The sequence below is a fragment of the Atractosteus spatula genome, chromosome 20 (assembly GCF_055471065.1).
Source record: "Atractosteus spatula isolate fAtrSpa1 chromosome 20, fAtrSpa1.hap1, whole genome shotgun sequence".
In the NCBI taxonomy this organism is placed as follows: Eukaryota; Metazoa; Chordata; class Actinopteri; order Semionotiformes; family Lepisosteidae; genus Atractosteus; species Atractosteus spatula.
Window position 1 is genome coordinate 15,702,615 of NC_142725.1, and position 15,391 is coordinate 15,718,005.

General features: G+C 46.1%; 1 protein-coding gene across 2 annotated transcripts in view; it reads left to right on the forward strand.

Annotated features, from left to right (window-relative positions):
* mtor (mechanistic target of rapamycin kinase) overlaps positions 1–15,391 on the forward strand; it is a 102,138-nt gene that overhangs the window by 22,567 nt on the left and 64,180 nt on the right. The window contains exons 22-29 of one of the 2 annotated variants that reach the window (XM_088938053.1): positions 1,658–1,770; positions 2,581–2,743; positions 3,559–3,651; positions 4,622–4,768; positions 6,512–6,654; positions 8,182–8,344; positions 8,584–8,634; positions 10,097–10,242. In XM_088938053.1, coding sequence (XP_088794179.1) covers positions 1,658–1,770; positions 2,581–2,743; positions 3,559–3,651; positions 4,622–4,768; positions 6,512–6,654; positions 8,182–8,344; positions 8,584–8,634; positions 10,097–10,242 — 1,019 coding nt within the window. The remainder of the gene's footprint in view (positions 1–1,657; positions 1,771–2,580; positions 2,744–3,558; positions 3,652–4,621; positions 4,769–6,511; positions 6,655–8,181; positions 8,345–8,583; positions 8,635–10,096; positions 10,243–15,391) is intronic. The other variant, XM_088938052.1, reaches the window with a different exon arrangement.

Genomic DNA, 15,391 nt, shown 5'->3' on the forward strand with positions numbered 1-15,391 from the left:
AGTACTTAACACAGAGACGTTTAAGTCTTGGTTGTTTTAAAGCCATGGAACAGGGTTACCTTGGGCTAAACATCTCTGTCATACCGGCTGATGGCTCATAATATAATGTAGACACTATTTTTTAAATACTTAATTTAAAGGTGAGCAACTCTGAGGTGTTATTAATGAATATTCTGTGGTAGAATAATACTTACTTGCCTGTAAATAGTGCCTGACAAGTTGGGGGTGGGGGATACCCACTTCATTCACCACTGAAATTCTCTTCCCGCATTCTTCCCCCACAGTCCCACCACACAGCACAGGTGGAGGAGAGAAGGACGCTTTAGGGAGGCCAGTATAAATGAGCCCAGAGTGGGAATTAGACCAGATTCTGGGGTTAATAGGAAAACTAAGGTGCTGTGCCATAGGAGCTTGATAAACCAACAGTCCAGGCTGTTTAATGTCTCATCTGAAGGGCAGCCCTTTCTTTCTTATGATGCCTTTGGTCTGGAAATTATAAGTCAGATGGAAGAGTGCCCCCTACTGCTCTAAAATAGCATTTGCAGCAGCATCCTAGCTTTCTGGGAGATCTTCCACCTTGATACAGACCAGGCTCAGCCTTGCTTCTGAAATCTGATGATATCAGGCTACAAGGTTGTAAGGCCCCTGCTCAATATATATATATATTTCACAGATTTTAGATGAAAAAATGACCTGTGGCAGATGCAGACAGATGGGAGGCAGATCATAAGAGAATGAGTTGTAAAAGTGATGGACACAACATTTCTCCCAACTGCTTTTTTTGGTACCGATTAAGATATTCAATGCAAACTGCTTTTATAGGTGTCTCATTTTCTGGCTCCGTTGCAGCTCATGAAATATATCTAGAGAAATATTTTGCACATCAAAGAGCAAAAGAAAATTCGGCGTGTCCCACAGCTCGTTAATCATGAGTGAGTGGTGGGCAGGTCCCAGTACAAAGCAGAGGGCATGGAACCAGAAGTAAATGTGAATTTTTCATTTAAACCGAATGACATTATTCACTGGTGCAATATGAAATGTTTTTCTCCCGTATATGATATTCTATATCTACGAAAATACAGCTGCTGCCTGAAAACGATACTTAAGTACTTTTTGAACCTGTGGCAAGGAGTCTGTGGGATTTCATACCGAAGTGCAGTAGAACGGATGGACAAGCTTAAGTCAACTTCCAGCTGAAGGGTTTTTTTTTGTAGGAAGAAGGAACAATTTCTTTTTTTTTTCTTGACAAGAAACAGAGCATATTTATTAGTTGAGCCTTCTCTGGCAGGAATCAGCCAGATTGGCCAGAAGGGGAAGGGAGGCCGAGCGTCACACATTATCTGATGGCGAGACGAGCGAGTGTACGGGCAGCTCGCTTCCACTTGTCGTGCGCTGGCAGTGCTGGGGAAGCTGGAGTGAACGGTTAAATCCTTGGCTTTGTACTTGGTAGAAATGATTTTCTTTCAGGTGGGGAAAAAAACAAGTTGGAAGTTTGATCATAGCAGACGATCCAGGTGAAGGGAAAAATCTTATTTTTATGGCTTTTCATGATAAAAAAAAACAGGTAGTTGCTCACCCAGATGGCATTCTTGAATACCTTCCAGATGGGGAAAAGTGTTACAGCTGTCTGTGTCTGATGGGGTCTTTCTCTCTGCAGTTGCTCAATGCTATTCAGCTGTTTGGTGCCAACCTGGATGATTACCTCCACCTTCTCCTGCCCCCCATTGTGAAGCTGTTTGATGCCCAGGATGTGCCCCTGCAGGCTCGCAAGTCAGTGAACGCTTGAAGCACGTCAAGGGCTTTGCAACACGTTGCTGTGTCTAGGATCTCTCCTGGCAATGTTGCAAGAAGTTAATACTGTCTAATATGGCAGCATGGAGCAGAGTTAGGGGCTCTGTGCTCCTGACCAGAAGGTTGCAGGTTCAAATCCCAGGGGCAGGGGGGGCATGGCTGCATTGTGCTTGAGCCAGGTGCCTTACCCAGATTGCTCCAGCAAACCCAGCTATAGCAGTGGTTACCAAATATTTTATGCAAAAAGCAAGTAGTTGCAACCTCTGAGTTTACTATGGATGAAAGTGCAAACTTTATAAATATTCTGTATTATTTTTAAGGGGAACACTAGGACAAAATCTTATTTTTATAATATATTTTTTCTGAAATGTTTTTTCTATTTTTGTCTTTGTCCGTGTTTGCTGAAGACCCTGTTGTGTCCTGTGGAGAACTCAAGGAAGAAGCTGATGCACATTTTATTTTTTGCTTATCTCCTGAGATTCTGTGGCAGTAACACACGCAAAATATATTTTTCAACAAATTAAAATAATCTCCCACACCTTTCCATATCATGCCAGTTAAAAAACGACATTTTTCACAAGAATAAATTTCTGTAAAAAAGGTTTGAACAGTTCTCACATGTAGCTGATTATACTTTGACTCCAGCCTTGCTTAAACTCCAAGATCTGACGAAGTAGCTAATCATTTGTAATCCAATGATGGATCATCTTTTTTATTCAATTTAGGCCTTAGAGTGGTGAGTATGGCCTTTGAAGTTTTAATAAGGCCATGTCTTTATTTCCTCCTCAGGGTTGCTCTGGAGACCCTGGACAGGCTGACGGAGTCTCTAGACTTCACGGATTACGCCTCCAGGATTATCCATCCCATTGTGCGGACACTGGATGGAACACCTGAACTACGCAACACCTCCATGGACACCCTGTCCTCCCTGGTGTTCCAGCTGGGCAAAAAGGTATGTGGGTCGCAGAGCCACTGGACAAGGCTGTCCAGAGACCAGAGAGCTGACCGCTGGTCAGTCCTTGCAGTTCACTCTTTCTCGCGTGCGGTCTGTCAGGAGCCAGGCAGGCCATTTTCCTGTTCACCCTGGAGCGAAGCAAGGGTACAGTTCACAAAACGACCGTCTTCCTCGCTGGATTGTGAGTGGAAGTGCTAAATGCTAGTTTTTTCTTTTTTTTCAAAAAAAAAGGTCGGAGACAGTCTTTAACTTGGAGGAATTGCTTTAAAGCCCCTATCTTCAGTGTAACAGTAAAGAAAATAGACGTCACCGCTGGGCTGCCTACCCACCAGCACTTCAAGAAGTGTTGCTAGCCCACATCTTCATTAAACCTACCTCATGCCATTCTTACTGAATGGGATAAAGGCCGACCAAGTCATGATTTCACCACATGTGGCTGGTATGAGTGCAGAGAAAATCAGCCCATTAGAAATCAATGATATCACTTTCTTCCTCGCCAGAGAGAAGAGAACAAGCCTCCAGCCCAGACATGTGCAGTCTGGGCCGCCTGTGGGCTGGGAGTCCCTGGCTCCTGTTAAGCAGCAGGGCAGGGGCTTTGCTTTGAGATGCCATTCTAATTTGTTCGCATGGATGCTCTGATTTATTCATGCGGCGGTGCAGTTTTCTACAGACCTCGCTTTTTTTCCAGCTGCTTTTCCGAGCTTCTTGCAAGTGTGCCTCACGGTGTGCCGTAAAAAAAAAAAACAACAAATCAAAAAACAAGGCCATGTTTCCTTCCATGCACATTGTCTGTTTTTTTTTTCCCCCATCAGTACCAAATCTTCATTCCCATGGTGAACAAAGTGATGTTGAAACACAGAATCAATCACCAGCGGTACGACGTTCTCATCTGTCGTATAGTCAAGGTGGGTGCTCTCCCTGGCCGGGGCTCCGCAGTGCAGCGGGCGGTAGTGGGAACCCTCGTTTTCATCACTGATGACCTTTCCAAGTTAGGACAAAGGAGTCCACTCCTGCTGTGTGAGAGAGATGTCTCCAATCCTGGCTCTGCAGACCCACATGCCTGCTGGTTTTTGTTCCACCTGAGCACACAAATGATTGAACCCTTCACAGACCTGATATTAGGTTTAATTGGAACTCCCTGATTTCCTTAGTCTCAGTTCCTAAACGTGTAGGAGATTACATTTTAGCTGCGGGTTTTCGAACGGAACTTGCAATGTGCAAGCCTTTCAGTGGAAACAAAAACTTGCAAAGGTCCTAACTAACCAACTCGTCACTTCAGTTTGGGGTTCACTGAAGTAAGGAGCTCAGCAGGTTTGGGGGTTCCCGGGACCAGGACTGGCCTAGACCCAACACCTTGGTTCTTTCAGCCTTCATTATTCATGAATAGAAGGTTCTGTAACCATGATCTGGACCTTTACTGTTATTTCTTGTTTCCCTGGCTGATAGGTGCACACAGTGTAAGGTGATTTAAAGCAGTGTTATTTCAACCAACCTTGTACCAGGGACCAGCTCCCACAACTATCGCTTTTCCTCACAGGACCACTTACACTACAAATTGGCCTGTTTAATTCACAGAGCAAATAGGAAAGCTACTCACAGTTATCTCAGGGATCAGTCAGCATTCCTTCAAGAGCTCGTCGGTGGAGCAGGGGTTGAGACACGTGGATTTAAATCCCAATTAAAGGGGTGAAGGAGCACCCCGCTCTGTGGGAAACCGTAGCCGAAGTAAGAGTGAGGTATAAACATGGCACAACCACGTGAAAAATGCCACCTAACTTCCCCAGGGCAGACTCTCAGAAGGGCGCGTACTTGTCCATGTTGTGCGGTGTCAGCCAGCACGCGAGGTGTGAAGTGTGTGTGATGTGTTGCTCGTAGGGCTACACCTTAGCAGAAGAGGAGGAAGATCCCCTAATTTTCCAGCACCGGCAGCAGAGGGGCAACCAGGGAGACACACTGGTCAGCGGGCCTGTGGAAACGGGGCCTATGAGGAAACTGCATGTCAGCACGTCTGCCCTGCAGAAGGTCGGTGCTTCCTCACTCTGCTGTTAAAAATATTGGCCAGTTTTGAACTTCACATTGTTTGGTGGTGTAAATGTTGTTTTACATGACGACTCTTGCTTCGTCTTTGTTTGTATCAGTTACGTAGAAGTACTCAAAAGCAAGCTCTGGCTGGAGCCTGATGAAAAGGATTAGGGGCTTTTAAATACTAGGAAATTAATATAGCAATTTAACTAATTGGAACCTATCGTAGGAGTTGTTGTTTGCTTCTCAGAAAATTGTTTTGTTCATTACATTAGAACACAATAAACAAAAAATGAATTTAATTTGTTGCCCAACCAACAAACTGTGGTGAAAATGCAGACAACTAAAATGAATTGTTCCATATATCCGCTTCAATGCAAATTGGTCCAGAAGTTTACGAAGGCTTGTATATCTTCTTTCTGTTGCCAGGGATATCGCCTGTATACATCAACACAGCTGTTTAGCGCTTAGACAATCTATTTTAAGTAGAATTTTTTGAAGCAGTGCCTTGAGAATGGTTATTATGAGCAGCTATATCATTAGGTTTTTTAAGCATCGTCCTGACAATTAATTGGACCCATTCCAGAGCGACTCTAGAAGCAACAGATAAACAGTAGAAAACATGCTGTATACACTGCAACTAAACTCCAGAAGTACTAGCACCCTGAGAATATTCTCATTAGTTTGCTGCTGTGGAAATTGTCACAGTTTCATCAGCACTTGGTTTCGTACAGAAAGCCTGGTAATGGAAGGTGAAAGCTCATCAGCTGTGGCCAGGCACACAAAAGTAAGATAAAGTACCAGCATCGATCTTAGTGACATCTGTGACATTCCTGACAGCTGGTCCTTATTTAACTTGAGCAGTTGGCAGTGTCCAAATTGTTTTAAGTCTCGCGGCCTGTTTGTATTTTCACTTGCATTTGATGCCTTCTACCGCCAGCTGAGACTAAGGAAAGGATAAATTTAAAAAAGGCCGATGACTGAAAACCTTAAAACATGTTTTATTAAACTTGACGAGGGACATGCTCAAGCGCTCGTTAGCGGTCACTGGGTCTCATAGAAGATGCCGTCGTGCGTTGCTGGAGGTCGCCGACGAGCAGGAGGATGGTGAAGGGGAGTGTATGATCCCCACTGGGAAAGAGCGGAGCCTGCAATGCACGTTTCGTCTTTGAACGTGGGGCCTCAGCGGTCCCAGGGCTCTGAGCTGCGAGCAGCGTGGCTCTCTGAGAGATGACGCCTAGTTTTCTACACAATAGCTCTTAATCTGTTTAACATATCCTGCTGTTTGTCCGCCTGCCGCTGGCTAGTGTCTAGCACCTCCTAGATATTGATTTTATCTTCTCCTCCTCGCTCCCAGCAGCACCCAGATCCTTCACTTCCTGTTTTCCTGGTCACATTGACTTAGCTCCAGCCTCAAGAATTCTGTGTCCGTTGCTTTAGAGGTCCAATTAATTTCAAGACTGAATTAACCCAGGCGTAGTACTTATTGTCTTCCCTTGCTCCTCCTGCTTTAAATAAAAGACCGCGGAGGTGTTTCAGGTTGCTGGTCCACGCTGTGGTCCAGTTTACTTCCCCCCTCTCTCCCCTCAGGCCAGGATAGGTGCTCCATGCTCTTCTGGAAGGAGCTCCAAGCACACTTGATATTACAGCTAAGCCTGTTTGCCGCTCTGTTAGAACAGAGAAGGCAGCAGGAGAGGAAGAACCTGACTGATTTTGTTTATCTGGGGCGGCGGGTGGTTTCAGGCATGGGGGGCTGCCAGGAAGGTGTCCAAGGATGACTGGCTGGAGTGGCTTCGGCGGCTGAGTGTGGTCCTGCTGAAGGAGTCCTCCTCCCCGGCTCTGCGCTCCTGCTGGTCGCTGGCTCAGACCTACATCCCTCTGGCCAGGTAAGCGCCTGAGCCCACCAGCTCTCCCACCTGGACTCCTCGCAGCAGCTGTGTCACCCTGCAACACACCACTGGCAGCCCACTGAAGCTCAGCAGGTGTGGTCAGTACCTGGATGGGAGACTCCTGGGAAAAACTCCTGCTGCTGCTGGAAGAGGTGTTAGTGGGGCCAGCAGGGGGCGCTCACCCCGTGGTCTGTTGTGGGTCCTAATGCCCCAGTGTTGTGACGGGAACACTGTACTGTAAAAAGGCACCATCCTTTGGATGAGACATAAAACCGAGGTCCTGACTCTCTGTTGTCATTAAAAATCCCAGGGCTTTTCTCGAAAAGAGTAGGGGGTGTTACCCCGGCGTCCTGGCCAAATTTCCCCCTGGCCCTTACCAATCATGGCCTCCTAATAATCCCCAACTATGAATTGGCTTCATCACTCTGCTCTCCTCCCCACTGAGAGCTGGTGTGTGGTGAGCGTACTGGTGCGCTATGGCTGCCGTCGCATCATCCAGGTGGGGCTGCACACTGGTGGTGGTGGAGAGGATCCCCATTGCTTTACTGTAATGATTTCCAGTTTCCTTTTTTGTTCATGGCTTTCAGCTGGACATACGGTATGCTGTATAAATCCAAGGTTTCTTTGAGGGGGGTGAGACCCTGCCACCATGCTAGCTAAGCTCCTGAAGATCTGTTTACGATTGTAGACGGGTGATGCTGTCGGTGAGGGATGTGCCTCTCCTCCAGGTGGCGCTGACCCTATTGCTGAGGGCTGTGTTGCCTGCGACGCTGTCAGAAGATGAGCAGCTGGAAGGTGCAGGGCTCAGAAGAGTCTGCCTACTCCTCCTCCTTCTCTCTTCCATGATTGGCGATTCCACATAACATTTGGGGGTGTATTCCAAAACCAAATAGGCGATTCTAGAATGAATGTATAAAGTTCCGTTTGCAGGAAGTGAAAGAAAGTATTTCAATATGAGGCACAGAAAACACAGGCATCACACCTGGATCTGAATAATCCATGATGGTTTTATACTTTAAACCATAGATATAGACCAGCTATTGAGGGTGAAAATCCAGCAGTTTCTTTTGATCTTTTTTTAATCATCAACACCTTTGAAAAGTGTGTGAAAGTGGCTCAGATATAATAATAATAATAATAATAATTAATAATTGCTTACACTTATATAGCGCTTTTCTGGACACTCCACTCAAAGCGCTTTACAGGTAATGGGGATCCCCTCCACTACCCCCAGTGTGCAGCCCCACCTGGATGATGCGACGGCAGCCATAGTGCGCCAGAACGCTCCCCACACACCAGCTCTCAGTGGGGAGGAGAGCAGAGTAATGAAGCCAATTTATAGAGGGGGATTATTAGGAGGCCATGATTGGTCAATGGGAAATTCTGTAAATGGGCAGCACAGGTCATTAAAGCCATGGAGATTGGATAGGTCCTCCATGCCCTTCTGGAAGAAGAATGTGCAGACGTGTCTGGCACTGGAGATGTGCACCACTGCGCTCACCCCTGCCCGTCTCTCCCCGGCAGGGACCTGTTCAACGCAGCCTTCCTGTCGTGCTGGTCGGAGCTGAGCGAGGACCAGCAGGACGAGCTGATCCGCAGCATTGAGCTGGCCCTCACCTCGCAGGACATCGCCGAGGTCACACAGACGCTCCTCAACCTGGCCGAGTTCATGGAGCACAGCGACAAGGTGACCGCCGTGCCCCTCGCTCAAGAGCTGGGCTCCGCAGAGAGTATCAGCAGATTGTGACCGCCACATGCAGTGTCTTCAGCCCCGGTCCAGCTGATTAGACTGTCCACGCCCTATCAGCTGTTGATGAACCAAACAAGCCATCTCTCATATTATTTCTAAGTGACTTAAATTGACGAATCGCCTGTTTAATTGGTCCCAGTGGAACCATCCATTTCTTACCACTTTGTCCGATTCAGGGTCGCGGGGGAGCCAGTGCCCGTCTCGGCAAGCAACAGGCGCAAGGCGGGGTACACCCTGGACGGTCCGGTCCATCTCGGGGCACGCTCACACCGGGGCCAGTGTTTCCAGAAGCAGATGAATGTCCCCTCATGTGTTTGGACTGTGGGAGGAAACTGGAGCCCCCTGCACATGCATTTCTTTCCCCAGAAATATAGCTGTGCAGTTTTAAGATGGATTGTAGTTTTTAATGTAGAAAAGTGGAGCTGGTGTTCCACTGAGCTGGAACATTTTAAATTTGGTCATGGTATTTTTTTATTTTCTTGACTCCTTCCAAATATTGTACAAAATGGAAAAGTTTTTCGGTTTTCTCAAGATCTTTCCCAGCCCGAGAGCCTGTCACACTTTCTCAGACCCTGCAGTCCTGCATTTTCTTGACTTGTAAACACTGTGGTTTATGGGGCTTCTTTACTGGCGAGCAAGCAATTCATAATAAGCCCTGCAGCATCTAATTAAAAAAAGAAATGTGTATTTTTAGAGTCAGGTTTCTCTAGAGTATGGTAATAAGAGGAAAGACGTGAGAGTGCTCTTTGAGTACTCTTTACAAATGAGTTATTTTGGTAAGTCTTAAAACTCACAAAATACACGCTGCATAAGGCCTTCTAATAGAAACCATTTATTGAAAATGCCACATCGCTGAAATGCTCTTTGAAAACTGTTCAAGACGCAAAGTAAAGAGTGGTTTATTAAACTTAACTTAAAAAAACAATTGCTTACAGCTGACATGCATATTTCTTTCCTCAAACGCTCAGCCAAATGGCTTGTCGGCCTCAGTGTGCTTTTTTTTTTTCAACAAGCCACATATCCGCACCTTAATTATTTGTTTAATGGAATCAACTGCCTTGCTTAAACTGGGAAACAAGTGACAAATTCCTTTGTGATTTGGGAAATGACTAGTTCAGTCATTAAATTCGTTCATGCTGGCATTGAGGTACATTGATAAATGATATCTGTTCATACACTGTACATGCGTGGGTCTATTTTCCTTTCCATTGTTCCCTGGCACTGTTTTGTATTACATGCAGTGAATACTTTCTTGCACAATAAGGCTTTAGTAACCGTTGAGGATAAAGTGCAGTTGCTAAAGCCTGCAAGGCTTTATTTATTTGTAATGGAAGAATCCAAACAGATTATAGAACCTGGATATACTATCCAGGAAAGACAGGTAGCACGAGTTCTGGTCTTTAATTGGTCAGTGTTGCAATTTTAACAAGCCAAGATGATTTAAACTGCACCGAGAACCTAGAAGGCTTAATTGCATTAAAATGTTTTTTAGGTTTATCAGATGGCAGGCATACCTCTAAGTATCTCTACCGTAGGTCAGCGTAACTTCACTGACATCCAGTCGAAACCAGCTCGTGCCCAGTGAGCAGGACTGCAGGAGGAGCCCGGGCAGGGAGTGGTGCGGCTTTAGTAGGGGAGGAAGGGTAGCGTGGGAAGACTGACCGAGCCTCTGTCCTGTGTCCCGTGCAGGGCCCGCTGCCGCTGAGGGACGACAATGGCATCGTGCTCCTGGGGGAGAGGGCAGCCAAGTGCCGTGCCTACGCCAAGGCCCTGCACTACAAGGAGCTGGAGTTCCAGAAGGGCCCCTCGCCCCTCATCCTGGAGTCCCTCATCAGGTAAGGGGCGGGGAGTAGCCCCACCAGCGCGTGGATGTGAGGCGTCGCTCTCCCGGGAGAGGCGGGCAGTTCGGAGGAAGCTCAGCCTGCGTTGTGGTCCGTTTGGTTGTTCTGAGCTGGTAGATCGGGGAAACGGGTTTCCTGAAGCAGCTGAGGGGAATGCAGGAGGGAAGGCTTCCTGATTTCAGTCTGAGCAAGGCTGCGGGATCTTTTTGCGAAAATGGACGAGGCTGCAATTCTAAACGGCGCCCTGTGGGGGGCAGCAGAAGGGGCTTTTCTGAAGGGGATGATGGGGCCTTTTTTGCTCTGCCCGCAGTTCTCTCTGGTCTCGTGCGGCTCGGTCTGGAGGGCTGCCGTGCGCGCGTCAGGAGGAGCCGAGGGGTCGTTGTCGCTTGTGGTTTGGAATCTAAGCTGCGGGCATGCAATCGCTTTCATGTGTCACTTGAGCTCTGTAGTCCTCCATCACAGACGAAAAAATCAACGACGTATATACTTCACCAGAAAGGACGAGTGTTGACGGGCTTTCTTGGAGTTTTGAAATGTGCCAGTCTTTCCAATGGTGATAACTGACCCCACTGTTCTCCTATCGTATGAGCGCAGAGCTGGCTGTGAAATCCCTAGATTTCAGTTACAAGCTCTGTGACCCATACTTCTCCAATATTAGCTTTTAAAGCACTTAATTGAGTGATTTTCACGATGTCAGAAGCTTAAGATGGGAGGTGAAGGTTTAGATTGGCCCAGCTATGCCTTAGCTATGCAGTAGTGTTTGTTCTCGTACATGAAGGCCTTTATCCCCGGTTCCCTGCCGATTTCAGTGTCAAATCAAGCACAGCGCAGAGGAGGCACTTCATGTGCTGCCTCCTGGGCTTCCATGGGTGTTTTGGGCTTGGGGTAGACGGGGGATTTCTGTGCTGCTGTTAAAACCCACTGTTGCCCTGAAGCGTGGGGGATCTGTGTGCCCAGGCAGATCCGTGTGGTTTTGTTCAGCAGCTGATTGGCGTGCTCTTTCGGAGTGCGAAGCAGTCTTGGCCCGCTGTCACAGCCCTTGCTTTTTTCGAGGAAAGCAGAACTCGCAGCCCTCACGTGCTGGCACCACTTCTGCCAGGCGACGTGACTTGGCAGAGCAGTGTTCACCCCCCACCCCCACCACCACCACCTCTCACCCTCACCCCCAAAACCCAAACCCCTCCCCAACAATGTGGAGTCGGGCAGGTGCAAAATCCAACAGATGAGCTCAGGTCCCCACAAGCCAATTTGATACTCAGACAAGAGGTAATGAAAAGGGAGCAGGCATTCCAAATTAAAAGTAAAATGCTAACTTGTACCGTCGGATAATTCATCCCCAATCTCCAGAGCCATAAAGCAGCTAATGGTTAAGTGTCTGCACACCACCAGGTGTAACAACACTGAAGCTGTTGGATACACTGTTTGTTTGCTGTGGAAACCTCAATTAGAAGTCACTAAATGACTACTTCTCTCTGTCTGTAAAATTTTATTTTTTGTTTAACGGTGTTCCATTTTATTTACTAGACAGATAAGAGGCTCCAATAGGTATTTTTACGCCTATCATGTACTTATTGAAATCACTGTGTTCTTCAGCTTCCTGAATCTTTAACACTGGGTAGCTAACTTGACAAAACCAGGTAAAATCTATAACAGGAGCAAAGTTTCAGGTGGAAAGTTTTTCGATTTTCTTTAAATAATGTCAGTACGCCCTCAGAAGTTGGTTGGTGGTAGCCCTGTTGTTGTCACCTCCTTCCGCTCCTCTCCCTCCCTGTGTGTCTTCACAGCTCTGCATGTCTCACATTTAAGAAAAAGACACGTGTATTGTTAATCCTGAGCAAGCTCTCATGTCTGGCTCCTTGGTCCCTCAAAGTATGTTTCTGATTTCTCTGATCCTTAATCAGACCCAGAGTTGCTGTGGTTTTAATCTGCCCATCTGGTTTTCACCTCCCTGGGATTTCTGAAAAAGTTCAAATTATTCCGGCTAGAGGTTTCGTGATTCTCTGTGGATCGCCCGGCAGTTTCAAGCGGGGGGTAGCAGGGCTCCTGTGGGGTAGGTGTGGGTTTAATTACGACGACCGCAGTAACAGCACCAGTTTACCTCAAAAGATGCACAAGAGCGTAAAAAAACTGGTTAAACATCTGGTGTCTGTGGTCTTCGTGGATTTGTTGTTGTTTTTTCTTGTTGTTTGGTCACCAAAACAAACCTTGACGATTTTATCGTATTATTTCAGAGATCAGCTGGTTTGATAGGTACTCAGGGAACGAGCAGTTCTTGAATACAATATAATGCACAAATCTGTTCCTTCTGTTTTTTTGCTATTGAATACATTAACTGTGTGAGATATTTCTGCTGCTTTTTAAGAGCTGCTAGAATATAGTAACTTGACTAGATATGGTCTAGTGTCATTCCTTTTTGAATCCTTTTAAAATTCAGTAGAATACGCAACGTACATGTACATGAATTTAATCCTCTTGTGGTGTTGTCAGATGTAAAGGGTAATAAGCATTTTAGAGAATGAAGACACAGGAGTTGAAGGATGTTGAAGGATGCACAGTGTTGACTGATTCTTCCTTGGGACTGGGTGCATCAGAGGATATGAGCAATGAAGAAGCGGGTGGTGTCTTGGCCAGTCGAAGGAGAGTTGAGCCCAATGATTGGTTTTGTAGGGCTTGTCAGCTTGGTTGTGCATGTGGCTTGATTGTTTATTAGCAAACAAATTGAAAATGGTTTTGCGTATTCTTCTGAAGTTGATCTTAATCTGGTGAGTTGCTTGCCTGGTTGCATTTAGTTTTTTCCATGTGCTGTTTTTCTTCTGAGGTGAATTACCAGCGAACCTTGCTGTGCCTCCAGCTTGTTTTGTCAGCCAGCCTCTTAAAATGCCTTGTTTGTTTCGTTTTAAACCCGGAAGCAGATATCCGTAGCACCCTCGGAATCCATACCTTCAGTCGGGTTGTTCTGTGTTATTGCGTTGGGTACATCTGCTGACCGTAAATACCTTCAGAACACAGCCAGGCCGCATGAAATGGAATTTCAAATAAACTTTGGTATGCTGGAGATAGCAGCTCTTTACCCAGGAGCTAGTCGAGCTGGTTAAAAATTCAGCAGTAGTCTAGCCCTTTCATGTGTGTTGTGTGAGAGGGAATGTTAATGTGGTGTCATGCTGTAATAGCTTCTGTAAGATAATATTTTTTCAATAAAATCACATTTGGTTTCTCTTAGACAGTGTGTTGCTTTTCCCTTAACGCAGTAAGAAAACAGCCTTCGCTCACCCTGCGCATGAATGAGGGAGCCAACCGCCTGCTAGCGGTTCAGCACATGTTGTTTACCTGGGTTGAGTACAGCAGTTGTGTTAGTGGTCCATACGGGGGAAAGATGTCAAATCTAGCTTTCAAGGTTGTCATGTTAGCAGCATTGTACTAGCAGAATAAAGTTGCTCCCGCTTTGACATGGATTTATCCCTCCATCTTTATCCAGAACAGGGTTTTGAGGGAGCCGGCGCCTGGCCCAGCAAGCAAACGGGCGGAAGGCAGGGTACACGCTGAGCAGGACACCAGTCCATCACAGGGCACACACAGACAGAAACACACACACTCTTGCCAGGGCCAGGTTTCCATGAAATCAGTTAACGTACTGATATGTCTTTGGGCTATGGGAGGAATCCCTCGCAAATTCAGGGAGAACCAACCAAGGCCATGCAGACAGCACCCCAGGGCCCCTGCGCTGCAAGGCAGCAGTGCTAACCACTGGGCCCCAGTCCAGCCTTTTTGAAATGTATTTGTGCATTGAAATGGTGACCATGATATTTTGCAGTTAGAGTAATTAAAAATGATACAGATTTTGTTATCAAGGCAAGGTAGCTTTGGGAATGGGGAGTGCCATTGTGTCTCATCACTGCCACAAATTAGGGGGATAATTTAAGGGACCGTTAAACAGAGGAGGTTGGAGCTGGTGAGGTGGAGGATTACTCATGCTAAAAGCTCTCATACATATGAGTAAACCATATGTCTAAAGGGCCTAGAGATCTTATCACCCTTGTTGGCCAGCTGTGATTGGAACTCTGGTCTTGTAACTGGGAGGTTGCAAGTTCAAATCCCAGGTGTGGCACAGCTGCTGTGCCGATACTTGGGTACTAATGTAAACTGTTTTGGATGAAGATGTCAATTGTTATTGTCACTGTTATTATTATTATTGTTGTTATTATTGTTGTTATTATTATTATTATTATTATTATTATTATTATTATTACACTGATATGGCTCTTTTCTGGACACTCTAGGCACTTTACAAGTCATGGGGACTCCCCCTACCCCCCCTCCCACCAGCTCCAATGTGCAGCCCCCACCTCAATGATGAAATTCCTAATAAAACATGTAGCTGTGACTTCAGCCACCCCAGCAATGCAGTTTTCCGGGAGCCCATTATAAACCTTGGAGCCGGGTTCCCTGTGCAGTGCTCCTGGTGTATTTTTATACTTAATAAAATCAAGCTGTAAATACCTCCCATGACAGCATGAGCGTGACTAATGCCCAACACCTGCTGTCTTGGTTCTGGACTGCAGGGCCAGCAACAGGAGTTGACTTTTATTTTGGTTTGGTCTTTTTGTCCTGGGTAGGCTTGTGTGTCCCTAATTGAAAGCAACCATTTAAACACAGCGAGGACAGCTACCATTGCTTTCTTTAAATAGGATAAAATAAGCCCATGGTGGAGAAGTTAATTTGCAACAGGAGCAGGGCTTGTATTCTGTAATAGAGGACTCAGTTCTTAATCCGTTAATTGAGCGGCTTCTTGATTTTTCCAGGTGTGCAGTAAAACAAGGCTTTGCACATCACAGGAGTGCAAACAGATGGCTTGATGTAGCTTGTCTGGGTTTTTTTTCCTACTATTACAAACTGAAAACAACTCTTCGTCAGTTGTCTTCTTGGGTTGCTTTAGGAGCTCGGAGCTTTTAAAGGTTTTGATGTGCTTCCCTTCACTTGTTATCTTTTCTTATGAAAGTGCTGCTGGAAAAAGCCGAGAGTGATGTTGGTCAGGAAGATCATTTTCTTAAAAAATATGACAGATCACATATCCGCATGTTAATATTCCTTTTCATAACCTAGACTGCTTGATTGAATGAGAAGAATAAAATGAGAAACTCTAGAT